The sequence below is a fragment of the Myotis lucifugus genome, unplaced genomic scaffold, assembly GCF_000147115.1.
Source record: "Myotis lucifugus unplaced genomic scaffold, Myoluc2.0 scaffold_155, whole genome shotgun sequence".
Taxonomy (NCBI): Eukaryota; Metazoa; Chordata; class Mammalia; order Chiroptera; family Vespertilionidae; genus Myotis; species Myotis lucifugus.
The window spans coordinates 1928385-1954666 of record NW_005871203.1 but is presented as its reverse complement, the minus strand read 5'-3'; the positions used below and the strand labels follow the sequence as shown (position 1 = coordinate 1954666).

At 45.5% G+C, this 26282-nt stretch overlaps 1 protein-coding gene across 7 annotated transcripts; it reads right to left on the bottom strand.

Moving 5' to 3' along the window:
* Positions 1–1695: 1695 nt before the first annotated feature.
* Positions 1696–18693, bottom strand: RAE1 (ribonucleic acid export 1). Of its 7 annotated transcripts, none has more exons than XM_006095417.3 (13): positions 18496–18692; positions 17933–18073; positions 15946–16042; positions 15354–15458; positions 13001–13093; positions 9412–9498; positions 8398–8484; positions 8214–8285; positions 6959–7066; positions 4384–4490; positions 4225–4300; positions 3511–3705; positions 1696–2810 (listed from the first exon to the last, which is right to left on the bottom strand). In XM_006095417.3, exons 3-13 carry the CDS (start codon positions 16033–16035, stop codon positions 2724–2726), a joined length of 1107 nt encoding a protein of 368 aa, XP_006095479.1. In that variant the 5' UTR covers positions 16036–16042; positions 17933–18073; positions 18496–18692; the 3' UTR covers positions 1696–2723. The 7 variants fall into 7 exon arrangements, with proteins under 7 accessions (XP_006095479.1, XP_023615174.1, XP_023615173.1 ...); XM_014461452.2 differs by having other exon boundaries at positions 2508–2810; positions 17923–18073; positions 18496–18693; XM_014461453.2 differs by having other exon boundaries at positions 2508–2810; positions 18021–18073; positions 18496–18693.
* Between the last annotated feature and the right edge of the window lie 7589 nt (positions 18694–26282).

Sequence of the window (26282 nt, the reverse complement as noted above, 5' to 3'; positions counted from 1 at the left end):
AGATGGGGTCAGGCAGGCGGGACTCAGCAGACCCCCGACGGAGGTGGGCTCAGACGCGTGCTGCACCCCAGAGGGCAGACTCGAAGACACGCATGCTCACACAGAACACCGTTTCCACGCAGTTACCAGGAACAGTCAGACGTGCACCTTCCTGTGGACAGCTCCTACATCCCTAATGGTACGTTTCAGCATCGTCTCAGTACGTCGTCCATCCCACCAGTCCACGTCCACTCAGTAACCGAGAAAGCCTATTACCACGGAGGGGAAAAAGCCTGGAGAACCAGACGGAAAAGGCAAGTGAAAGCGGAATCCAGGGGCTAGGCCAGGGGTGGGCAAACTTTTTGACTTGAGGGCCACAATGGCTTCTTAAACTGGACCGGAGGGAACAAAAGCATGGATGGAGTGTTTGTGTGAACTAATATAAATTCAAAGTAAACATCATTACATAAAAGGGTACGGTCTTTTTTTTTTTTTAGTTTTATTCATTTCAAACGGGCCGGATCCGGCCCGCGGGCCATAGTTTGCCCACGGCTGGGCTAGGCTAATGTCCACTATAAAACCTTCTCAGCTCTTCTGTATGTTGAAAATTCATTTTTATTTATTTTTATTGATTTCAGAGAGGAAGTGAGAGGGAGATAGAAACATCAATGATGAGAATCATTGATCAGCCATCTCCTACATGCCCCCCACTGGGGATCGAGCCTGCAACCCGGGCATGTGCCCTTGACTGGAATCGAACCTGAGACTCTTCAGTCCACAGGCCAACACTCTATCCACTGAGCCAAACCAGCTAGGGCTATATGTTGAAAATTCTTACAGTAAAATGGGGGAAGTGTGGGGAACACTAATGTGTCTTTGCCATGAGCTTTACAGACCCCCCTTTTATTAACTGGGTATACAGATTTTAAATGGCAGAATGACATTTCTTAGAGTCAAGATTACTTGTTTCTTTTTGAATAGAAGATGCCATTAAGTTTACCAATAGTTACTGAGCACCTACTGAATGCAACATACGTACTAGCGTCTGCAGGGACAGGGAGGTTTAAGGCGGAGAGTTCCTCAAGGCTCCCTGTGTTTTTGAGGAAACATGAAAACAAATATCTTAGAAGCTTAATGATTTCAACAAAAACCTCCTGGTTGACCATCAGCAAATAAGTGGTAATCTTTTATGCTCCTGGTGGGCAACAGCAGCAAACTCACTCCCGGTTCCTGGCAGCCCAAGTCCAACCTTGGACTTGTGCAAATGTTTCCAACTTACCAGTTACAAAAACTACCCCCTCGGCAATGTGGCAAGGCCCAGTCTTGGAAAAGAGCACTTCCGAAAGCTCATGGCTTAGACTCATTATTTTGTGGCCATGTTCAACTTTGGCTTGTAGAGAATGCGGGCACGGGGGCTAAGCTAACACTGTAAACCTACTCCCACTCCAGTGAAAGGGGCTCCGAGCTAACTAAGCTCGACTCCCTCCCTGCCATCTTTTCTACCCCTATCTCCCGTCCATAAAGCCACAGGGCTAATTCATAAAAGGGAAAATGAGATGCAAAAGATTAACTTGAAAATTCAAGTTTCTTTTTCTAGTGCACATGCCTTTTTCTCTCGCAAAAAATAACTTTTCAGGGTAAGACAGAGCTGAAGAGTTAATGGATCTGAATTCATTTGTGCTCCACGTACCAAAGAACTTAAACCGAGTGCAGATAGTCTCTTCCAGTAGAAAATTTTATTGTCATTGCTTTTGATGAGTAGGCAAACACACTGCTTACATGATGACACTAGATTTCCACACTCAGCAAGTTAGTTTACACACCAGCCCCAGACAGGAAAGTGTAAGAAGCATTTGGGATTACAGGGTAAAAACACAATAAACTCCACAGTCAAATATCAACGTGAATTTCATTTGGTACTTACCAATCAGGAATTTTAAATTACACGAAATAAAAAAGCAGCACCCCATAACTATCACTAGGGCATGAGTAAAGAGCACTTCCCTTGCAGGGAACTGGGGTTCTAACTTGGCCACACACACACAGCACCCACTCGGGCTGTGCCTAAAAAGGCCCATCCCTCAGTCTCCAGGACAGCTGCCCAGCAGAGGAAAAGCACTGGGATGTTAAAGACGGGAGCGGAAGGACAAGGAAAGCGCATAGCAACTCTGCTGGCCGTGCTGGCAGGGCTGTTGCTAGACATTCCACTTGGTAGAAGGCATTCGCAGCCCAGGATTCCCACCTTTCCCAAGTTTTGAGATCCTGGCATTTCCCAAAGGGCGTCGGAAGTCACAAATCAAAACCCACAATGATGCTGAACAGGAATGATCACTTCAGAGCTCACTGGGCGCTCTCCGGGCAAGGGAGGAGATGGACAAAGGGAGCTCGGAAGGCAGTCTTTAAAATGTTTTATTACAAAGTACAGTACAGTGTTTGTAAAATGTTGCCCAGTGTCTCTAGAACACACTGCTGAACTGAGCACTGCAGACCAGGGGCCCACATGACTCTACCTCGGTAATGGCCTCGGTCCCCGTAGAGTCAGAGGACTCCTGTAACAGGCAGTGGAATGGAGAGACCAACAGTCACTGCGGCCCGAGGGCCCAAATGCTAACCCATGACATTGTTTTCCCCAGGGGTTTAAATCCACATCCATGGTTCACAACCCACCAAAAGCCAGGCCCCAGATTCGTACACATCAGGCAGAGCACAGAGAAAACGACTCCGGACAACAGATGACTCCGCCACTACTTCTTGTTCCTAGGTTTCAGCTCTTCAGCTGCGTTCCGCAGGAAAATGTAATTTTTCTTTTGAGGATTATAAAATTCATGGCCCTAATGGGGAAAACACACACAACAATCTTATTATGAGAAAGCAGAAGTTAGCACTTGGTGGGCACTCTTCATGGCAGGCCCAGTGCTACGTGCATGAAGCACAGTCTCTGGAGAAGGAATGGAGAGAAAAGCCAACTGTTCCAACAGGAACCTCCGTCCGCGGAGGAGGCTGGGACTTGGTGGGATTTGCCTTCCATGTCCCACTTGGAGGAACCACCCTGTACATGTTTGTCTTGTAGGTGCCGAGACGCTAAGCTGCCACCCCTTTAATAAGCCAAGATGGCCAGGCCGGCGTGGCTCAGTGTCCACCTATGAACCAGGAGGTCACGATTCGATTCCCAGTCAGGGCATATGCCCAGGTTGCAGGCTTGATCCCCAGTGTGGGATGTGCAGGAGGCAGCCGATCAATGATTTTCTCTCATCATTGATGTTTCTCTCTCCCTCCCCGTTCCTCTCTGAAATCAATAAAAATATATTTTTAAGAAAGCCAAGATGACCACCCTCAGAGAGCAAGGCCCCAGGAGGGCGGCGGACGATTAGCTCCAACGTGCGGTTTCATGCAACAGGTCCTCTCTTCCATGACCTCACCGGGACAAGGGCTTGGCCCAGGGCGAGCTGCCCAGACCCAGAGGGAAGGGAAGTGAAAGTGGTTAGTGTGCCTGCCGTGCGTGGAGGGGTGCGGCGGGCTGGGAACGCTCACCTTGGACCAGTCGTAGCTGGAAGCGTAGGCAAATATGTTTCCGTTGTGATTGAAGCAGCAAGCCGATATGGGCTGATCTAACTGTTCCGAAGTTTTCAGTTTTGTTCTGGCATCTTTGTCCCAGAAGCTGAATCTACCATCAGATCCCACCGTGGCAAGGGTGCCGTGCACAGGATGGAATGCGATTCCATTGACCTGCAGGGGTCGACACGCACAATTAGAGGCAGACGAGGAGAAACCTGCTTTCGCCAGCTCGTGCTTCCTGCTTGGAGCTGCTGCGCCTGGTCACAGGGACAACTAGCCATCCTCCGAGCCACCGCCAGCCCAGGACCGATCGTGGCTCTTGTTACCACACAAGTCAACAGAAGGTAACAAGTGCGCAGCTAGTGACCCAAGGCACGGCCTCAGGAAAACGCTCTTCTTCCTCAGCAAACAGCAATTTCTCAGTATAAGCCAAGGGTATCAACTGTCTACCAGCACCTTGAAGGGGGGATACGCTCCCTCAGCAGCCCTGAGCTTGCATTCAGAAGCGAAGTCAGAGGATGAAGACAGTCAACATGTTCACAAAAACAGAAAACAGCCCCACGGAGGCAGCTGTTTCCCTCGAGCCGTGAGCCCCACATCGTCTCTAATACTATAATGACTCAGCCACCCACCTCCGTGTCTGGTTTCTAGGCGCATTCCGTTCTCAAGGTTAAGTTTCTAAAAACGTACCGCATAGATGTCCTGAGGAGCTGAAGTATTGGTTCCGTTAGATCGGTGACATTTAAAGGTAAAGTTATCTTTGGCACTGAAAAACAAAGGCCCCAGTTAAGTTTCCCTTTTTTAGAAAAAGTCTTGGTTGAAAATGCACCACCGACCGAGCCCACTCACGGGTTTGGGGGGTTGATGTAGTGGATGGCCACTCTGCCCTCGATGCTTCCCAGCGCGAACCCCGTCGGCTTGTTCTGCTTGTCTTTAAAGATGGCCACACATCGGTGCTGTAGTTTGAAAAAACAAGACAAGCACATCCTCACAGTGTAAAATAAAACATTTCATATATTCCTCCAGTGAGCACTATTTTCTGACTTTCTTCTGAAGAAACCGCAGGCCCTGTGCTTTGATCCAGTTGCTCGTTCTCTGCCACCCCGGAGGCCTGGCCGCCACTCCAGCAACGCTCACGACCCTCAGGACCCCATCTGACCCTTCTCTGGCGCTGGCCTCTCATGGGGAGGGAGAAAGACATGTCAGTGTGATCCTTAGCCCAGCACTGCCTGGTGGGCGCCCTTCACCGTGACCAGTGTTCTGTGCCTCTGCCCCTCACTGGAAAAGGGAAGCAGTACCCACCTGGCTATCACTGGGGACCAAGGGTCCAGTGGGACAGTGGCCGAGCCAGCGCTTTCTAAACCACAAAGGGCAATGCCCAAGCAAGTCACTGCACCTGACCCAACCCCGCGTCTGGGGGCCCAAAGGAGCAGGGCTGGGCACCAGTGGGTCTTCCCTTCCTCCTCCTACTCATGACAACCTGGCCTAACCCAGAGGACCACCTCTGGACACTTTAGCTTCTGCGGAGGTCAGGCGGTGCGGCCCTGAGCAGCATGAGATGATGGGAAAGAGCAGTTTGTTGTTATGATGATGCAGAACACACAAATGTCCCACAAAAGAAAGTGAATGCTGGTTCCCTTTTGGTGCCATTTGCTCTTTAACCCATTGTATGCCATAAGGTTCTCTAGACACAAGCGGCAGACCTTCCACACACGCCATGCGTGTCTATAAAAAAAAAATGTTTTCCCTAAGTGGCAGCCCTGACCAACTTTAAAATCATTTTTCGTGAGAATTTTCAGCTGAAAATATTCAAGAACACCCAAATTGTAATATATTTATTTTTATAACGTTCATTGCAAATTGATTTTTTTAAATTCAAACTATCGTGGCATGTGGGAATGGTTTCCATTTTGGACGCATGGCAGTTAACACATTTCGTACCGCTCAGGAGTTTCCTCGTGTTTCGCGCGCCATCTGTTAAGGACCGCTCACAAGTGTTCTCGTTTTTCACGCCCATGGAAAAAGGAGCGAATCTAGATACTTATGTAAATTTTGTTTGGTCCCTCTTCATAGAGGAAAAAAGTACTAGGAACTTTAATTGTTTAATTGTTTTTGTAAATAAAAATGTTATAATTATTGAAAAACAACACCTAAAGTGCATTATGATGATTTAAATAACGTGCAGTTTGCCCAAAAACGTGTGGTCCCTGGCATATGTCTTAGAGATTTCTATGCGGTACACAATGTGTTAACTGGTTAAAAACAAACGAACAAAATAGCAAGCCCATTACTTCTGTGAGTAAAAAAAGTTAACACAAAGAGACAAAGGTCTGTAAGTACTTAGAGGACAGGAGGAACCACAGCTGGTCAAGCGGTACCCCTGCCTGCCCCACCAGCTCGGCACAGGGTCTAATGCCCGCACAGACAGCAACCACACAACTGGGGTACGATTTACAAGAACACATCTGCACAGTGACCCGGGGAAGACAGGCGGCATTCCTCAACAAGTGAATGAGCAGGCGCCTGCAAGTGAAGCCAGACCAGACTAGGTTGTACCAAGGAGTTTGAATTTACCCAAAGGGCAACGAATGTCAGTTAGGGGGTTGAAGCCAGGGCACGGCAGGGTCACATGTGCCGAGGTAGGAGTCCGCACACTCAGGTACAGAGGATGGACTGAAGGACCTAAACTCTCTTGTCACTCAACTGGTTAGGGAGAGGGGTCCAGGTGGTGGGGTCAAAACAAAGTTTGTGTCCTAGGACGAGCGAGACTACTTGTATGCTCATGTTGCACTAAGCATACGCAGGGGAGAGACGGAAGGTATAGGAGGGAGCTGGCTGATCAGTGGCCGGAGGTTCCTGAGAAGGCCGCAGGGCACGGGTCCTGCCCTGAAACCGGCCCTGGGAGAACACTGCCTCCACCTGACAGCTGGGGATGGGCAGGAAAAGGCACAGGCGCAGGCAGGTTTCTGGATTCACAGGAGGAAGGTAAGGAAGCTCCCAACCACCAGCTTGTTTTCTGAGTAGAAGCTGATCTGAGCTCTGAGACAAAGGGGAAAAGAGAGGGAGAGTCTAGGGGACCCAAGAGAGTGAAGATCTAAGAGCCCATGGCAAGTGGAAGACAGAGCAGGAGACGAAAACCTAAGCAGCGCCTGGGCATGACGAAGGCACTGTGGAAGGTGGAAGCTATGAGCTTACCATGGAGCCAGTCCACTGGGAAGTGGTTTTATTCAGTAGCATCCAGCTATCAGGGGGAAGTTTAGGGGAGACAGGTAAGCAGGGCTCATCCAGCAAAGAAGAGTTTTCACTCGCTAGACATTTGTGCCCTTAAATTGACTCCCTTTGAAAATACTTACAGGTGTTTAAAACCATACGCGGGCACAGGATGGGTCTAAACCCCGGCTTCTTGATCGGACTTCCGACTCACCTGATGTTTCAGGGGAGATTCTATCCTCCTGAATTCGGAAGGCTGGTTCTCTAACTGATAGACTATCAGTCCCCGCTCCGCAGTTGCCACCACAGCCATAGGATAGATCTAGGGAATGGCGGAGAGCAGAGACGTGACTAAACAGAGGACTGTGCTTTTAAAAGAAGTCCACTGCCCCCCACCCCAGGAGTGTGCTGTCTTTATACCCAAATATTATATCAAATTTTTTTACAGTCATAAAAATAAGTCTGAATTTTTTCTAAGTTTAAAACCCAATGATATTAACATGCTTTTAAGAAAACATAAAATCACATTTGGATAAAATCATTTATTTTTAAAAGACTAGTTTCTTTAAAACTATCCTATATAATAAAAGGCTAATATGCAAATTGTCCCTTCGACTGGGAGTTCAAACAGGGGGCAGGGCTGGCCGGCCAACTGCCCACGGCCCCTCCCCCCAGCCGGCTGGCCTCGATTGGGGCGGACCCCACCTATGCACAAATTCGTGTACTGTGCACCCGGGCCTCTAGTAAAATATATGAATACTTAGAAAATATACTTAGGAGTAGAGAAGAAATAAAAATCACCTATGGCTCTTCAAATAGTAACAGTCGTTAATGTTATGACAGTTTTACTCCAGTCTTTTTTCTGAGCATTATACATGTATGCATGTGAATGTATGTTTCTATATAATCCGTATCATTAACTCAAAGTGTGTATTCTAAGAATACTAATGACTATCTAATATTCTCTCAAATAAACCTACCCCAGGGTTCACTTAACCATGTCTGTCTTGCTTGCCCTTTAGATCACTTCCCATGTTTCACAGTTTTATAACAACAGAGACCATTGCAACCTTCTTGTTCTCATGACAAATTTCTGTAAGTGGAATTGCCGGGCAGTTGGTACAAAGCTTGAAGCCTGATGACTAAATGGGTGGAGAAAGTTCTTCATTTTCTCACCCACAGAGACAGTCCCCACAAATCTAACACAGAGTTACTGACCGTTTTCCTACAGCCACACGATAAAGGTTATACCCTGATGGCACATAGCTCTCTGCATATATTCAAATGACAAGTGACCAAAAACCTGACACCCACTATTTAGTAATTCTGGAACAAATGCAGCACAAGAATCAGATTTAAGATGACTGAGGCAATCTGGACTATATCCCCCTGTAATTGCAAGATGTCATAAGGTCAGAAAAGCTTTTCTCTTTTAAAAGGAAATATGTATAAAGTTAGAAACGCCTTACCATGTCGGCACAATAACACCTCTCAGGGAGCTGCAAAACCATCATGGGATTTGATGATCGTGTATCCCAAAACTAAAAGAAAAAAAGCCAGAAAGCGACTATTCAGAGCTAAAGCCCAAACAGTGTAAGAACAATGAATGCATGTTGACCTGGTTGGGCCACCGGGCCCCTCAGCGGAGTGTACCTTCAAAGTCTTATCCCAGCTCCCGGTCATCACGCAGCTGTAGTTCGGGGCTTTGATCCAATGAATGGTTTTCACAGGAGCATCATGCTTTCAACAAGACAGAACCAAAACAGATGAAGGTAAATGTAACTAGTGCTAACAGCTTTAGTTCTGAAAATCCAAAGAGAAGGAATTAATTTAAATATTGAGGTCATACCAAACAAAAACTAAAGGGTATTTTAGCCCTTCACCAGGACCAAAACGTTCAAGTAACGTAAGAGCCCATGTCTCCCTTCCATTCGCATGAACTTAATGGGATTTTACCCCCAATTAACTAGCATGTGTGAGCGAGAGGGAGTCCCTCCTGGGAAATCATCAGAAATAACTAGTAGGGGACTCCACCAAGGTTTTATTTACTTACTGAGGTGACACAAACTAAGAGATCAGGAGCTGCCTCTTGCACACAGCCCTGTGGCCCGAGTGCGGAACACCTTCCTGACACCATCTCAGTGTCCTCACAGGTTCCTGGCTCTAGGTTCTCTCATCCTCGTCGCTTCCACCTTTCTTAGCAGACTTCACACAAGAGCCTGCCTTGTCCCTAGTGGACTACAAAGCTCTGGGCGTGTGGAAGCATCTCCTCACCGCTGTACCTTCCCGGGGACAGTACCTGGCATACATCAGGTATTGGATAAATACTGGCCCAATGAACGAGTGAGCGTATGTAGCTGGTAAGAGACAAGCCACCCACGGGTGCTGAGTGTCAAGCGAGTGAATGTTGAGGGTCACCTGTCACATGTGTGCTTTACAGATTTAACATCACTAACTCCTCATGACGCTCTCATCTACACATACACAGGAGACCCTTCACAGAGCAATCTATGGAGCACGAGTAAGAATGGTCACAAACAGTCTGTTGTGTTAACAAGGGGGTTTCTGTCTAAAGTCTAAGTGAGTTGGTATAGTCAAACCGCATCTCTTCTGTAAGAGAATTTAGGAATTGAATTATAGAACTTGCAGAGGGCAAGTTCTCCTTACCTGTGCAATCTGTATCGCTTGATTACTGTTAAGGTCCCACATTTTGGCAGTTTTATCACATGAAGCCGTAAAAACTTTGCTCCCATCCTACAATAAAATGGAGAGAATCTGTCATGCTAAGAAAAAGAAAATCTCTGTCTATATGTATAATTAGAAGAGGCTGAATGTATTCAGGCAGGTTTTGCTCTGAAATTTTTACTTTTCCAATTATATGGGGCCACTATACTATAAACGACAATGTCATATACAAAACACATTTTCAGCTCCATTTGTATTATTGATTTATTTTTTATAAGACATGCTATGTACACAGGATGAACAAATTCAAAGGCACAGTGAGGACTCGGCCTCTCCCCTGACCCAGCTCTCCTCTCGGAGGCAGCCAGGGCCCTGACACGTCCTCCAGGAACAGACAGCGTAGCTGGTATCTGTGTCAGTTAACCAGGAGCCACTTACACTTTTTTCTTATTTTAATCAATTTCAAGCCTTCACGAAAGTTGCAAGAATAAAACAATGAACACCCATAAACCCTCCACTTAGATCCACCAATTACAAACATTTGCCGTATTTCCTTCTTCTTTTTATACACACATATGTCTATACCCATTACTACTTTTTTTCAGCTCCATATCTAATAGGATTCCAAAGGGCATGCAGTAAAATGACACTAATGTTCAATAATCAGTGGTCCTATGTCAATTACAGAATATCTTAAAAAATAGCAGTTCTTGTAAATGGTTTTTAAAATATTCACATACAGAACTCAAAGTAGGCCATTCAAGTATGAAGCACAAGATAATTTTTACTGCTTGGCTGGCATGGCTAAGTGATTGAACTTTGACCTATGAACCAGGAGTTCATGGTTCGATTCCCAGTCAGGGAACATGCCAGGTTACAGGCTCGATCCCCAATGCGGGGCGTGCAGGATGCAGCTGATCAATGATTCTCCCTTATTATTGATGTTTCTCTCTCTCCTGCTCCCTTCCTCTCTGAAATTAAAATATACATACAGCTCTAACCGGTTTGGCTCAGTAGCAGACTGAAGGGTCCCAGGTTTGATTCTGGTCAAGAGCATGTACCCTGGTTGCGGGCACATCCCCAGTGGGGGGTGTGCAGGAGGCAGCTGATTGATGTTTCTCTCTCATCAATGTTTCTTACTCTCTGTCCCTCTCCCTTCCTCTCTGTAAAAAATCACTGAAATATATTTTTAAAAAATACACACACACACACACACACACACACACACACACACACACACTAGCATGCACTGGTGGGGTCCCTAGGCCTGGCCTGCGGACATCCCCCAAGGGGTCCCAGATTGCGAGAGGTGCAGGTCAGGCTGAGGGACCCCACCGGTGCATGATCGGGGCTGGGGAGGGACCACGGGAGGGCTCCAGGGCATGTCTGGCCCATCTCACCCACTCCCCATTGGCTAACCTACCAGTTGGAGTGACTGCCCCATAGTGGACAGTGTGTGTCATAGCTACCAGTTGAATGGTCGTTTAGGCTTTTATATATATATAGGTATGTCCTATATATGTAAAAGCCTAATATGCTAAGTGTCCAGTCATCCGGTCAACCAATCAAAGCGTAATGTGCTAATGATATGCTAAGGCCACTCAACCACTCGCTATGACAATCACTAACCACCAGGGGGCAGACACTCTGACTGGTAGGTTAGCTTGGTGCTGGGGTCCGGCTGATCGGGACTGAGCGAGATCGGTACAGAGCGAGACGGGCCGGACACGCCCTGGAGCCGTCCTGCATCCCTCCCTGGCCCCACTTGTGCACCAGTGGGGTCCCTCAGCCTCGCCTGAGCCCTCTCACAATCCGGGCTGAGGGAACCCCCCCAACAGAGTGCACGAATTTCGTGCACCAGGCCTCTAGTATATATATAAAAGATAATTTTTACTAAAAGGAGAAAGCACTAATTGGAAAGTCTAGACCAGTGGTTGGCAAATTTTGTCTTAAAGTGCTGGCTATTTGTTTAGTAAATATTTCAGTCTTTATAGTTCACCGTTGCAGCTCCTTAGCTCTGCTGCTGCTGCAGCATGAAAGCAGCTGCCACACCACGTAAGTGAATGAGTGTGGCTGTGTTCTGACAAAACTGTTTACAAACACAGGCAACGGACCCATTTGGCCATAGTTGGCTATTCTGTTGTAATTATTATCTTCATTTCATATGGGAGCACCATGCAGATAATGCAGCTGTCACAAATGTTCGCTACCTGAAATTCTCCTCTGTTTCTATGTCGGTCCTAAGAGGTCATGAGTCCCGCGAGCACAGGACCTGCAGACCTTGCCTCCTCTGAGTTCCACTACATCTTGATGCTCCAGTGTGCTAGAGGGCCTGGTCACTATTTGCTGAATTAAATGCTATTCTCTGTTTAGTTATTATTATCTTTATTTGATATGTGAGGAAACAGACGCAGACATTATGTAAAAAAGCTGGAGGAGATAAAGACAAAATTTGAACCTATGCCTGAACGAGACAATGCTCACAGCTCACTTTTCCTTTAAAATTCAGCTCAATTCTTGCCTCTTTAGTGACACATTCACAGCACCCTTTCAAATTCTTTAGGCTCCCTGTGTTCACACCCACCCCAACCAAGACATCCTGCCTCTAGAACAGCTCACTGTCAGAACTCCTCACTCCGAGGTTTGAGTCCTCCACGAGATGAGGCACAACTTGGGAAAGGGAACGGACTGCATCATTTGGTAAATGCCAACAGCCACTCAATAACATCCGGGCAGCAGAATTCCTGTCAGTTACCTCTACTCCTTACCACACTTAAAAGAAAGTTTACAATTCTGAACCATTACCCAATCAGTTAAGAAAGACAGGCAAATTAACTTAGAAATAATTATATCTGTAACAAATGCATCACTTTTTAAAATGTTTGCATCTACCTATTGGCACATCTATCAACTTCTGACTCAGTCAGGCCCCTTTGTTTTCTTTGTACCGGTGCAGCCACCAGGCAGGAGAGGGAGAAGGGCTGGGCTGTCAGCTCTCCCCTGCCCCCTGCTACTCCTTTATCCATGGGGCAGGCCCTCCACAGCTGCAGCTCTCTCTGTGCCGTGCCACCTATCCTTCACCTTCATTCAGTTCTCCTCAATCAATAGCAACAACAAACAACAACAAAAACCTTGAACACGCTTATGTAGCTGATAGTCAGGATCTGAGAGGGAAAGGGAATCCCAAAAAACCAAATGTCTTCAAATGTCTAATAACAGAAAAGAATTTATTTTCTAGATAGTAAATTTCTAATTTTAAAACAACACAAGCTCATGGAATATTTAGAAGTAGGAAAGGCCTCAAGAAAAATCCTCTGTTCAAGGTAACATGTCAATAAAATAATGGATTTTTTATGCAACAAAGCTTTCATAGAGATTAACTAAAGCCAACAACGATAACATCAGGAACATCAATAAATTACTATATTTACACTCAGAAATCTAGAATTCCTTCAATGTGTACACATACCTATTATTTGTGTTTGGGGTTATATAAAAACAGAAACATACAAACATTCTGAATACACTGTATTTATGTAGAAGAAAACATGAAAAATCGAATGACACTTACATCACTCCAGCAGACGTCGAGGACAGGCCCCGTGTGCATCTGCTGGGCTTTAGGAATAGTCTGTCCACTGTCCTGAACTTCCCAGCAGCGAACCTATGGTAATAAGACAAGTTAATGCAAACATAGCAATTTATGATAAATTATATGCATTTAAAACTGATAACTAATGGAGTACAATTAAAATATATATGGACTTCGATCAATCTACTTATTAAAATCTTAGAATAAAGTAATTGAAAAGTATACACAAGTAGTTACTTTCCTATTCCTAATCCATTTAAATATACAAATTCGTTTGCTTCCACCTAAAACTGAAGATAGTTTTCTCAACATAGCTATGAGCTACATCTGTCTTTTAAGGCAGAAAGTCATCATTACCATTCAGAGAATCAAAACCAAAGTGGAAACTTACCTTTCTTCTCTGAATACTTCACTTTGACTTTTTATATCATTTTTCCCCAGTTACAAAAGTAATGCATTTACTTAGAGATTTTGTAAATATGACAAGAAAACAAAAATCACCCTCATCCCACTGGACTAGTTGGCAGCTGTGTGCTTTCAGTCTTTCTAGGCACACATATTTTCTTTGAAAAACGAGACTGCACAGTATCTTCATTTTTGTAATTGCAGTTCCCCTCAACTGCATTAGTTGCCAATAAACATTCTTACATTTTTTTTGGCAGATAATCAACTGAAGTCTTTCTAGAAACTCCATGTAAAAACCAAACCTGCTCAACCTTAACAACCTCCTCCCCAACTACTTTCCTCCCCTCATCCCCTCACTGCCTGCTTCCCTGTTGCAGAAACCTTTTCAACAACTTTAAAAATGGTATCCCATCATTCCGACATATCATAAATTACCATTACTATTAGATAGTGCAATTTTGAAGTTTTACTGCATGAAGACCCTCAAGGGTCTATGCTTAGATCCTCCTCAGGCCCTGAGGGGAATCGCTGAGACAGGATTGCTTAAGAACTGTACCAACACACACACCTACCAGCACACCATGTAAGGTTTCAGCTTAGTGTTGTCAGCACCAAGTGTAATTCCTTTAACCTTCTTATTTTTGTTAATTTGATAGAAAAACAAGTCAATTGTGTAAATGGGTGTTTACCTATTTTAGGTGTGGCTGAGTGGTTGAAGTTTAATGGATCACTTGAACCTCTTTGTGAAGTACCTCTTCACACCCTTTGCTTACTTTTCTACCAGTTTTCTTTCTTTTTGTATACTATGATTTTGTCTCTTTTTTGTACACAACAGGTAAGTGTAAGGTCTATGCAGAATCTGCGCTATATCTAAAGTTAAGAGAAGTTTGCCATATGCCTGAAGAACATGCTCAGGAAGCCTAGTGCACTGTCATGGACAACACGCACTCCCAGCGAACACCCAGTTGATCTGGGAATTCACTTCCAGATTCTGACCTAGAGGAGGAATTTCTGAGCCACGTGTGTAACTGTGCTTTCTTAACAAAACTCAGTGTACCAAGAAGTGACGTCTGCCCACTCAGAAGGGTTTACACCAGTGGTTCCCAACGTGGGGCACATGCCCCACAGGGGGGCAATTCGAGAATGAGTAATTAACAGTAAATTTTTTGCATTTCTTATGGTTCTAGGGCCTCATATACAGTATATCTAATTAGACCGGACGTTCTTCCAGACACAGTCAGGGCTGCGAGGGAAGCCGGTGCCGGCAGCCAGGGAAAGGAAGGCCTACTCTTGCACGAATTTTGTGCATCAGGCCTCTAGTAAATATATATTGTGACATATTTATGCATTTATTATGTTTTGAAACTTTATTTGCTATTTTTTTCATATTACTTCATATTATTTAACAATTTCTTAGTGATTTCTTCCTCAGTACTTCAACTGTCCTTTTGTTCTTTTATTTTTCTTTTCCACGGAAGCCATGCTCTTTGGAAGCTTGTTTAGACCAAGTTAATGGCCTTTTAGGCTTCCTCTACGGGAACAGAAGTCATTTTTTTAATAAGAATTACATGTCACAGGGGGGCATCAGGATTTTAGAGATGCTCAGGTGGGGCGTGGCCAAAAAAAGGTTGGGAACCACTGGTTGATACCCTCTAACTCGACGGTCGCCAACCTTTCGGACCTCACGGACCACTGGTTGGCAACCGCTGCTCTAATTTATCTAAAATTTATTTATTTAAATACAGAAAATTGTAAAGACAGGAGAGTTCCCATACACCCCACACCCAGCTTCCTTCTTACATTTGTCAACATGGATAAGCCTTAACTCAGCTTCATCCGCTTGGGAGAGGATGGAGCCAAAAGGAAAGCTAATTCCACCCATTCAAAGAGGCATGACTTAGAGAACAAGCACATAAGGAGCACTTACATCGTTAGCCCACGATCCTGCAATAAGAAAGTTCCCTGGCAAGGTTGGTGGGCTAAAAGATAGACAACCAATGCTATCATCAGGAGAGGATGTCACTTCAATATCCTGGTGGGGGAAAGGTCAATGTTAAAATCATCCCAGTTTCATTCAAAATTGCTTTCTTTCTCACTGAACCTCAGGGTGGAATTCCCTTGTGCTCAAGAACTAACTGAATCAGACCTGTCTTACTTTGCTCAAAAAGGGTGATGAGAAAGAAGCCAGTGAAGGCACCAGCACAACCACGTTTCCAGATGAGGGCCCACCATCTTGCCCTGAAGTGCTGATCACAGCTACTGCCTGCCCTCCCTCCCTCCCTGCAGAGATTCTGATTCAACAATGTAGGCCAGGCCCCAGGTGATTCTGGTGATTGGGGCAGTGAGGGGGACAGGACACCAGGTCCCTATGCTCCAATGTTTGAGAAAGCAACCCGACAAATTTTCAGAGCTTCCACCCCAAAGGAGGCTCCCCCACTATCAGTTTCTCCTGCTGCCACTGCTGTGGGGGACCCTGCCCTGCACTCTTCAGGACAACCCCAGGATGTCCAATGTGGTACCTTCATAGGGTTGTGGTTATCTGTGGTTGTGCTGCCAAACATGCTGGTCCCACCAGTTCCAAAACCAGAGGTTGTTCCAAACAGACTCATTTTGGCTCTAAAAAAAATAATGGAAAATGTTAAGGACAAGTCCTTTTTTAAGTTATAAATACCACCAAGAGGCAATACAAAGCTAATTAAGGCGCAGAAGGGAAAGAAAGAGTACATGGCTTGATGCTAGGCCTCTCTCTATGGAAGAGATCTAAATATGTGAGAGAGTGCTTTTTAAAAATAAACGTCCTATTTTAGAAGTTCTAAATTTATAGACATTGTAAAGACAGGAGAGTTCCTATACACTCACAGCCAGTTTCCTTACACTTGTCACCATGGACAAACCAGCGCTGACACATCCCTGCAGAGCTTCTCAGTGCCCAGCTAGAACTCAGCTCGCTCAGGCTTTACGGCGACACCACGCTGAGCACCAGGATACAACCGCAACCAGCAGCCCCCACTCTTCCCGGTTCCCACCGAGTGAGAATCCACTTTCTTACTAAGCTCTGCTCGCTGGTTCAGGTCAAGATCTCCATGTGAAGTTACTTAGAAAAGCAACCAGTCCTGGCTGCGATTTCTTTGTAGGAGTTTTTCAAAGTAATCCACTTTGGTCTGCGTGAGCACCAGCCTCCCATATGGGTGGATATTTGCCAGCAAGAATCTCCCATTATGAGTTTTTTTAGTAAACTCACCAGGTTTTGGACCCTGCTCTCACCAGGCCTTACTTTCCTGCTTTATAAATACAAAATACTTTCTCCAGGAGTACTCTGAGGATCACACTGGGTTATCCGTGTGGAAAGGGCAGTACCTCGTACTTAGTGGGTACAATGAACAACTTTCCTTTGCAAGGAGCAAGTCTGTGTACTGTAACTCCCTGGTGACTCACGCGTGCTGAAGCCACATTTTCAATTCTGTCACCGGCTAGCAAAATTTTAAACCACGAAGCCTACCATGTCAGTCACCTCTCCCAAAGGAGTCAGGGAGCCGAGTGGCACACTTGCCAACAAGGGTAACATCTCTAAAAACAAGACAACACGGAATGGGAAACTACCAGGCATTTTGGAAAGACATTTGAGTTTCCCCAGCTCCATGAACAATAAGCAGGTGCCGACACGCTAGGTAAAAGCAACAGCTCAGAAAGCAACTCTGCGAGGCCGTGGAGCGTGCCACCACCGCTGCCTTAAACGTCAGCAATGTACTTGGAACGCCAGTTAACTGCACGGGCGAACAAAGCCGTGGCCAGGCTGCTGCCATCGAGCCCAGGAACTAGCCATATCGCTTTGGCCGTGTTATTTAGCCTTGACTTTCTCATCCATAAATACAGTCACTGACATCCATTTCACAGGGTTATGAAAACCCAGTGAGCACACACGGTGCCTGAAACTTGACTCCCATTCCTTCCCCCGCTTCAACCATCAAGATGGGAGAGAACACTCCTGCCATCAGGAAGGAGCACAGGCCGTTCAAGTATGTGTCGGCCTTTGTGGACCACGTGGTATGCAGGGCACTGGGAGCCCCAGTACAGAAGGCACCCGTCCGCCTTTCACCTCCCCCACCGCCCCCCACGCTGCCCTCCTCCCGCTCTGCACCCAGACGCTCCCTGCCGGCTTCCTTTCTGCCCCCAAAGGCGTGCTCACCCCTCGCTGTGGCTGGGGTAACTCCCCCTCCCCACAACCTCCAGCTGTCTGTCAAAAGGTGCCCCGGGGAACTTTGTGAGGGGACGGAATGTTCTAAAACTGCACCGAGGTGGTGTTTGCACAACTATATTAAAGTCCCCAAGCTCATCAACATGTACACACAGGTCTAACTTACAATAAAGCTCTCAAACCTATGTTTTTTAAGGAAGGTCACCTCCTCGGAGGCCCCTCTGCCTTCCTAATTTAACATCCCCAAGCTCCGATCACCGCCCCCCCCCGTACCCCCCGTCCCCGGTTTCCTTCATAACACCTGTCACGACCTGGGATGTCTTTGCAATCAACCTCTTTCCCAGGAGAATGCCAGCTGCAAAGCGCGGAGACCTGTCTGGGTTCTTGCCTCGCACACACCTGGCGCTCAGCACAGGGCTGGCCGGGGGGCAGAGAGTGAGTGTGGCCAACACCTGGCGGAGGAAGACAGAAACAAAAGACTTAGTTTCAGAGTGGTAAGCGCAACGGGGCAATAAGGCAGGCTGACGCGGGGTCTAAAGGTGATGGCTTTGGGTAGCAGCGCGGTCAGGCAGGTCTCCGAGGGGGTGAAATGGGTTTGACGAGAAGCCAGGGTCGTGCAGGGAAGGGCGGAGGCGACAGACGCTGCCTTCAACTCTGTGGCCCTGCCAGTGCCTCAGTTTCCCCACCAGAGACATGAGGGGGTTAGACGCGAGGTGACCGCCGAGGCCCCTTCCAGCTATGACGTCACTCCCTGGACCACTAGGGGAGCTTTTCAACAAGCCGGCTCGTCGAGGGCGCCCTGGGCCGGGGAGTGGGGGCCCGGCCTCGGCGGCGCCATGGCGGCGATAACGAGGGGAAGCGGCGCGGGGACTACCTGAGAGTCGCACGGCGGCGAGACGCCGGCTGCAGGGGCCGGAGGGACTCGGGAGCTTGCGACCCCGCTCCGGCGCGAAGCGGGCAGGGGCGAGGTGGCGCGAACAAGAATCCTGGAAGCCCGGGATCTCCCACGCCGGCGGAGGAAACTGCCCCTAGTACTGTGGGGACGTCGTGCGTGCGCACCCGAGCCACTTCCTGTGTCGCCCGGAAGGCAAGAGATAAAAGGCTCCTCCTCCCGCCAGGCGACGACACATGCGCACAAACGCCATTGACGCTGCGAGGAGATCCTTGTGCCAGCAGCTTGCGGGTTGGTGGAAAGTTCCTGTGCCGATTCAAGTAACCTAGCGACCTCTGTTAAGCCCGCCGGCGGCCGGTGGAGGGTAGTGTTTTCTCCTGTGAGTTAAAAGTCAGGCACAGTTCTGATTGCCGTCCACGGCCATCCTCCCAGAAACGGATGGAACTCTGCGCGGGTTCCTGCCATGACTTCCCAGTTTGCGAGAGGGTTATCCTGAGCCGTCCTAGCTCTCTGGACTTCAATTTCCAGCTGCAAAATGTCTAACTGAATTCGGGGCTGTTCTTAATTTGGTTCAAGTGAAGTAATACTGTACACGTGAAAGGCTTTGGGTAAATGTAAGGTTCCATAAGAATGTTAAGGGGCTGTTATGACACCCGTGCCAACTGTGAATTTTTCAGCTGCTTTTTTTCCCCTTTCAGGGATGTCCAAAGCCGGTATGGGGAGGAGGGCAGGGGGAGGGGGCGATGAGACCTTGTTATAAAATGCACTTTCAGAGGGTACATGGTGGCCCTGAGAACCCACATTTCTAGCAATCGCCCAGCTGGGGTTGCGGAACCTTGCACTGCAGTCCAGTACCAAGGATCGAGACATGAGATCAAGTATTTAGAATCCCTTCAGGGAACTTGAGAAAGCTTTGATGCCTGGGCCTCATGTTCGGATTCTGATTTAGTTGCTCTGGGGTGGAACTGAGGGAATTAATATATTTTTTAAAAGCTCCCAAGTGATTCTAAGATGCAGCCAGATTGAGAACCTCTCCTCTAGATAATAATAGTTCTTTTGAGCACTAGATGACCCCTCTCTGTCATTTCCCGAGCAGCCCTATAAGGTCAGTATTTTAACAATCCTCATTTTACAGAAAAGGGAAATGTGGCTGAGAGAGGTGACATGACTTGTTAGAGACGACACAGCTGTTAAGCAGTAGAGTCAATGATGTCTACCCTGTGCCTAACTCTTCTACCTACAAAACGTCGGAATCTTCTCCAAGTCCTCCCTCCTCAACACCACCTTTCCTCATTCTTTCCCAAATGAATGATCTCGTTCCATCTCTCTCTAAACTCTCATAGCCTTCTCAAAGCTCAGTGCTTATATTTGGCCTAGCAAAACTGTATTTGCCTTGTCCAGCTTCCTAGGTCTTAAACATTGTGTCTTACTCCCATGTACATCTTTTGCAGCACCAAGCACAGTATCTAAGTATCTATTATGATACAGATTCTTGCACAATACTGGTAGATCCAGCATACTTTTAAAAATCTTTCTGCTACTTAGGGTTCTTTTTTTATTATTAATCCTCACTCCAGGATATCTTTTCCATTGCTTTTTAAAGAGAGTGGAAGGGAGGGAGGAAAGAGAAACATTGATGTGAAATGGACACATCCATTGGTTGCCTCCTGCATGAGCCTCAACTGGGCCAGAATCCAACCTACAACTCAGATCCATGTCCTTGACCTTGACTGAGAATTGAACCCATTGTCCTTCAGTGCTCAGGCAGACACATCACTGAGCCATACCAGCCAGGGCTACTTAGGGTTCTAATTGACAAACTGCTTTTGCACAGACTATCAGTGGAGCAACAGCAGCAGCATGCTCACCAAAATATAATAGTAACTAACTTTCCTTGACTCTTCCTAAAAGGTATTATTCAGCCACATACTTTTTATGAATTATCTCATTAAATCATCGCAATGATTCTATAGGGTACATATTGTTATCCCATTTTATGGTTGATAAAACCAAGGCCAAGAAAAAAAAAAAAGTAAAACAACAAAAACCAAGGCCAGGTGCTAACTTGTCCCAGCCACAGAGGCAGTGAGTAGAAGTGGATGTGGGATCCAAGCAGCCTGTTTCCCCAAATCTGACTCTACACGTCCACAGATGGCAGATTGTGGTGAGCATCACACTTTCCCTCCTTAGAAACAAGAAGGGAATCACCACAGTTTACACCCAGGGGTATGATTACTGAGCCATAGATTATAAGTGAAAAGTTAGTAAAAGTAAACGATAATTAAAATTAAGTTTTGGTCATGGCTATCATTCACACTGGTAAACCTTTTACACAGGGATAGTATGAATGACTGCAGTTTATATTCCATTGCCATGTGAATAAAATTGGAGTATGTTTGTAATTTTGTGTTAGTTCCTTTGTATTTGAAGTGATCTTTAATTCTTACATTTTAATTAAAAATTTTAATGTTTAAGGTTTTGTAAATAGCTCAGTTGCAAAGAGGCACACATTAAGTGTAGCTTTACAAGGAATTAGGGGCATCCAAAGCTGGAGATAAGAAATGGATCCCTGCCAAATACTCAGTGTCACACACAGCTCCTCCCAGTTTTCCCCAGCCTCTTCTGTTGTGTCTCAGACTTTCACCCCATCCCTTAAAGCAATGACTTGAAAAATGTTTTAAAGAAATGCGGTAGGATTTGAGAGAACTGTAGAGCTTAGGCCAGCAGAGGGCGACACAGGATTGTTTTCTTGGGATGTATACCTTTACTGGTGAACAGAAGCAATGTTTCTCAATACATTCTACAAAAAAATTCCATTGAAAATATTTTTTAGTGCACAGGTACATGTGGCTTAGCTTTGAAAGCATTTTCTTTTCAGCACCACTGAACAGGTATCTATATCAAACAGTTCAACTAGACACTCTCATTTAAGGAAGTCAGTATTTTTTTTTTTTGGCCTATTTTGTAGAAAGTACAATCGTGATTACTGAAATAATTTAGCATCATCAATGATGACAGTTAAATTTCCCAGAAACGTGAAACTTTCATTTACTAGGGTGATTATGAGCCTTCAAGGAAAAAAGATTCTCTGAACATCTTTTTGTTACACAAGTTTTTATTACTTTAATTATAAACAGATTCCAATTCAAATGTTCTTCTTGATTAAAATTATGGAAATATTTAAAGTAAATGCAGTAGATGATGGTAGAGGGGATGTCTGTTGTCAGTTGCCATTTTAAAAAGCTGCCTATTTTACAATAATGCTTTTTGGAAACAAATCTTAAGAATTAGAATTCTAGATCAGAGGTTGCCAATTGGTGGTCCACGGACCACTGGTGGTCCGTGAGGTCCAAAAGGTTGGTGACCACTGGTTTAAGGAAACCTTTGGAGCCATGGTCACTAACCAGCGGACCACTGGTGGTCCATGAGGTCCAAAAAGTTGGCAATTGCTTTTCTAGATGATTCCCAAATAGCTACTAACATTAATTTTTCATCTGCATCTAATAAAGATGGGTAGTAATGCCAAACTATGGTGTATTTTTCTCTTTCCAGTTTCATTTCCCAAATAAAGATCATTATTTTTAATCCTCACCTGAGGATATGTTTTCATTGATTTTAGAGAAAGGAAGTGGGGAGGAGAGAGAAACATCTGTGTGAGAGGGAAACATCAGTTGCCTCCTGCATGAGCTCTGACCAGGAATTGAGCCTGCAACCTTTTGGTGTATGGGACAACATTCCAACCAGTTGAACCACCCAGCCAGGGCAGTAAAGATTATTTTAAGTAAATTTCCAATCATAAACTTGAGATGAATTTAGTTATCCAGACTGAATATATCTGCAAGCCTTTTTCAATTTTATTTTTGAATTTTAATAACTAGTGTAGATTTTTTCATTCCTTCCCATTTTGACAGTATCTACTGACCCAGAGATTCTGAGGCTTAGCCATATATTTCTAAAGTAGTAATCTTCTTTACAAAACGTGAAGTTTAATGATATACTTAAATGCTAGCCGAAGATATATGGTTTGAATCCACAGAAAAATATTGTGATTTATAAAATTTTTTCCTAGAATTTTTAATAGTCTCACAAAGCAAGTCAACAGTATATCAGAATGTTCTCAAAATGAATATTTAGTTCTGATGTGACCAGGGAATATAACAAAATTGTTAACACCACAGGCTTGGCATGGGGGGCCTTGATTTGACATCAAACCAACAATGATAATTGTAGACCTTTCCCAAGCAGTGTGCACGCCTGGCCACATGGAGCACTTTACGTGTGCCAGTGTCATGGTTAAAGCACGAGCTCTGGAGCAGTTGTGACCTTGGTGAAGTTAATTAACCTCTCTGTGCCTTTGTCATCTTGTCTGTAAAATAAGGATGATAAGAAAGCTACCTAGCTTACAGGATTTCCATGACCATGACATTAATGTTTATAAAGCAACTAGAAAAATACCTGGCACAGAATGTGTTATAGAAGGTATTTTCTTTTATTATTATAGTACCTTATTTAACTGTTACTAGAACCTCTGGAGTAGGACCACCTTTCTGGGTGTGCAACCTGTGCAGTCACACAGGCCCTGTGCTCAGAAAGGCCCCATATGTGGCTTAATCATCTGCTGCTTTTATCTTGAAATTCTTAATAACTTTTGAAGATGGGACCCTACGCTTATATTTAGCATTGGGCCCTGCATAGTCTGTCACTGGTCTAACTCTTGAGGTAAACAGGATTATTGTCCCATTCAGCCACGTTCTTTCTACGTGGCTTTGGACAAGCAACATCCTCAGTGTTCTCGCCTATAAACTACAGGTTCAATAGGTTCTTGGGAAAGTTAAATAGGATAATGTGTAAGCAGTGACTGGTGGGTATAAATTCTCAGAAATGGTATCTGTTATTATATTAACACTAGAGGCCCGGTGCACAAAAATTTGTGCACTCGGGGCGGGGGGGGGGGCGGGCGGGGTGTCCTTCAGCCCGGCCTGTGCCCTCTCGCAGTCTGGGACCCCTCGGGGGATGACCACCTGCTGGCTTAGGCCTGCTCCCCAGGGGATTGGGCCTAAGCTGGCAGTCAGACATCCCTCTGGCAGCCCGGAAGCCCTCAGGGGATGTCCACTTGCCAGCGGGGAGCAGACCTAAGCTGCAATCGGACATCCTTAGCGCTGCTGAGGAGGCAGGAGAGGCTCCCACCACCACCGCTGTACTGGCAGCCATCAGCCTGGCTTGTGGCTGAGCAGAGCTCCCCCATGTGGGAGCGCACTGACCACCAGAGGGCAGCTCCTGCATTGAGTGTCTGCCCCCTGGTAGTCAGTGTGTGTCATAGTGACCAGTCATTCCCAGTCTTTCTGCTGTTAGGGTCAGTTTGCATATTACCCTTTTACTATATAGGATAGAGACCTGGTGCACGGGTGGAGGCCGGCTGGTTTGCCCTGAAGGGTGTCCCGGAACAGGGTGGGGGTCCCGCTTGGGTGCCTGGCCAGCCTGGGTGAGGGGCTGATGGCTGTTTTTCAGGCTGGCCACACCCTCTTTAGGGTGGGGGTTCCCACTGGGGTGCCTGGCCAGTCTGGGTGAGGGGCTGAAGGCCATTTTCAGGCTGGCTGGCGACTGAAGCTCCCAGCCTCTCCTTTTTTTCTTTTCTTTTTTTTTACTCGGATTTATTTACCTTCTATAATTGAAACATTGTTGCTGTCACTGGTGCTCCCAGCTCTGAGGCCACGGCCTGCTGAAAGCAGGTATCTGGGGTTTGTTTAGCTTCTATAATTGAAACTCTGTTGCTTTTGGTGCTCAGAGCCAGGCCGGGGCAGGTGGGGAACCTTGGCTTCCTCCATCACTGGAGCAAGCAAGCCTCCTGCTCACTTCAGCTGTGTGGCTGCCGGCCGCCATCTTGGTTGGGTTAATTTGCATATCATGCTGATTAGCCAATGGGAGGCATAGCAAAGGTATGGTCAATTACCATGTTTGTCTATTATTAGATAGTATTCACCTTGGTAAAATAAACAGCCCAACATTTCTGTACTTCTATAAATACATATTCTTGCTCACAATTACAAGAAACTTCTCAGTGCAGTTAACAGTTTATTGAAAGTACAGAATAAAATCATAAAAGTCATTTAGAAAAATTAAGATAGGTTTACAAGGGTGAAAGATCACATCTTGACTGTTACAGAAGGGCCTTATTAAAATTTGAGACTTCTGTAAATATTAAAACTGGAGAAGTTTTTTGTTCTATAAACTTAGAGTAGAGAATTTAGCTGACTTGAACTTGGGTGAGAATTGATAAACCCTTGAGAACATTTAAAAAATATATATTATTAATAAAAAGTATGCTCAAAAACAAAATAAAGCACTGAAGACTACACACACCCAAATATTTATTCACAATAAATTGTACTAATTTCACAAGGGATGAATGAGGTCTGACCCCTAAACTATGAAAACAAAGGGAAATGTAACTAAGAAGAAACTGCTGTAAAACCCTCTCAAATTTAGGTTATTATTCATTTTTGTTGCTAATAAAATACTTTGTTTTAACATTAGTTGTATTGTAGACAGTAAATCAAATATATATTTTAAAATATATCTTTATTGATTCCAGAGAGGAAGAGAGAGGGAGAGACAGAAACATCCTGCATGTCTCACACTGGGGATCGAGCCCACAACCCGGGCATGTGCCCCGATTGAGAACTGAACTGTGACCTCCTGGTTCATAGGTCGACACTCAACCACCAAGCAGCTGGACAAATAAAATATTTTTGTACACTTTGATTACATGTATAACATATTTTTTCAAATAAAATTTAAAAATCAAAATAACATGTTTTTTTTTATAATTTAGAACATAGGATAGAAATAAGTCTCTATAGAAAAAGGTAAAATGAAGCCTTCTAAAGAAAATTAGAATATAGCATTTGTTGAATACACAATTCAACAAAAAATATACAAATGAAAAATTATTTTACATCTACGAAATTAAGAATATATGTTTTTTGGAGAAATAAGATGGTGGCATTGGTAAGTGCAGGTACTCATTACCTCCCCAACCACATCAAAATTACAACTAAAATAAGGAACAACTATCATTCAGAACCACCTGGAAGCTGGTTGAATGGAAGTCCTACAACTAGAGAAGTAAAGAAAAACACACATTGAGATTGGTAGGAGGGGCAGAAGCGTGGAACGGGCTGGTCTGACACCCATGTGTGCTGTTTTTTAAATTGGGAGGGAAATCATCCCTGTGGAGGTTGCCGGTGAGGAGCAAGGGGTCCCAGCCTCACACCAGACCCCCAACCCAGGATCCCAGAGTTGGGAAGAAAAGTCACGTAACTTCAGGATGTATAAACCAGCGGGGCTTGTGGCTGTGTGACATGCAGGCTGTGGAGACCAGGTGTCCCTCTTAAAGGGCAAATGCACAAACTTACTTGGACTCAATCTCTCTGAGCTCCAGTGCCAGGAGGCGTTGGGGGACCCAGACACATATGGGGAGGAACTGGACTGTTTGGCATTGTTGCAGAACTTCAGGGGTGGCTTTCTCCCAGACAAGGGTGCTCACAGGGCTATTGTTCCTATGCTAGAACCTCCCTTGTTATAGGGCTGACTGGCAGGCATATCTGAGTCTCCATCAGCCTGGCTCATACTGTTTGCTCCACTCTGGTGATTCCCTGAGACCCCATCCCATCCAATTTGCAGCCCCACCCAAGCTATTTGCAGCAGCTTTTCCATATGAATGGCCTGTCCTGGCTTAGGCTTCAGACTTTGCTAAAACAAACACAGGG

What these genes read in the sequence shown, in the direction of transcription:
- RAE1 (XM_014461452.2), bottom strand. Translation starts at nt 16,035, where the DNA reads ATGAGTCTGTTTGGAACAACCTCTGGTTTTGGAACTGGTGGGACCAGC. An exon ending in GCTGGGATAAGACTTTGAAG is followed by an intron (nt 8,286 to 8,397) that starts GTACACTCCGCT and finishes TTTTTCTTTTAG; the next exon opens with TTTTGGGATACACGATCATC. An exon ending in TACATCAACCCCCCAAACCC is followed by an intron (nt 4,301 to 4,383) that starts GTGAGTGGGCTC and finishes TTTGTTTTTCAG; the next exon opens with TGCCAAAGATAACTTTACCT.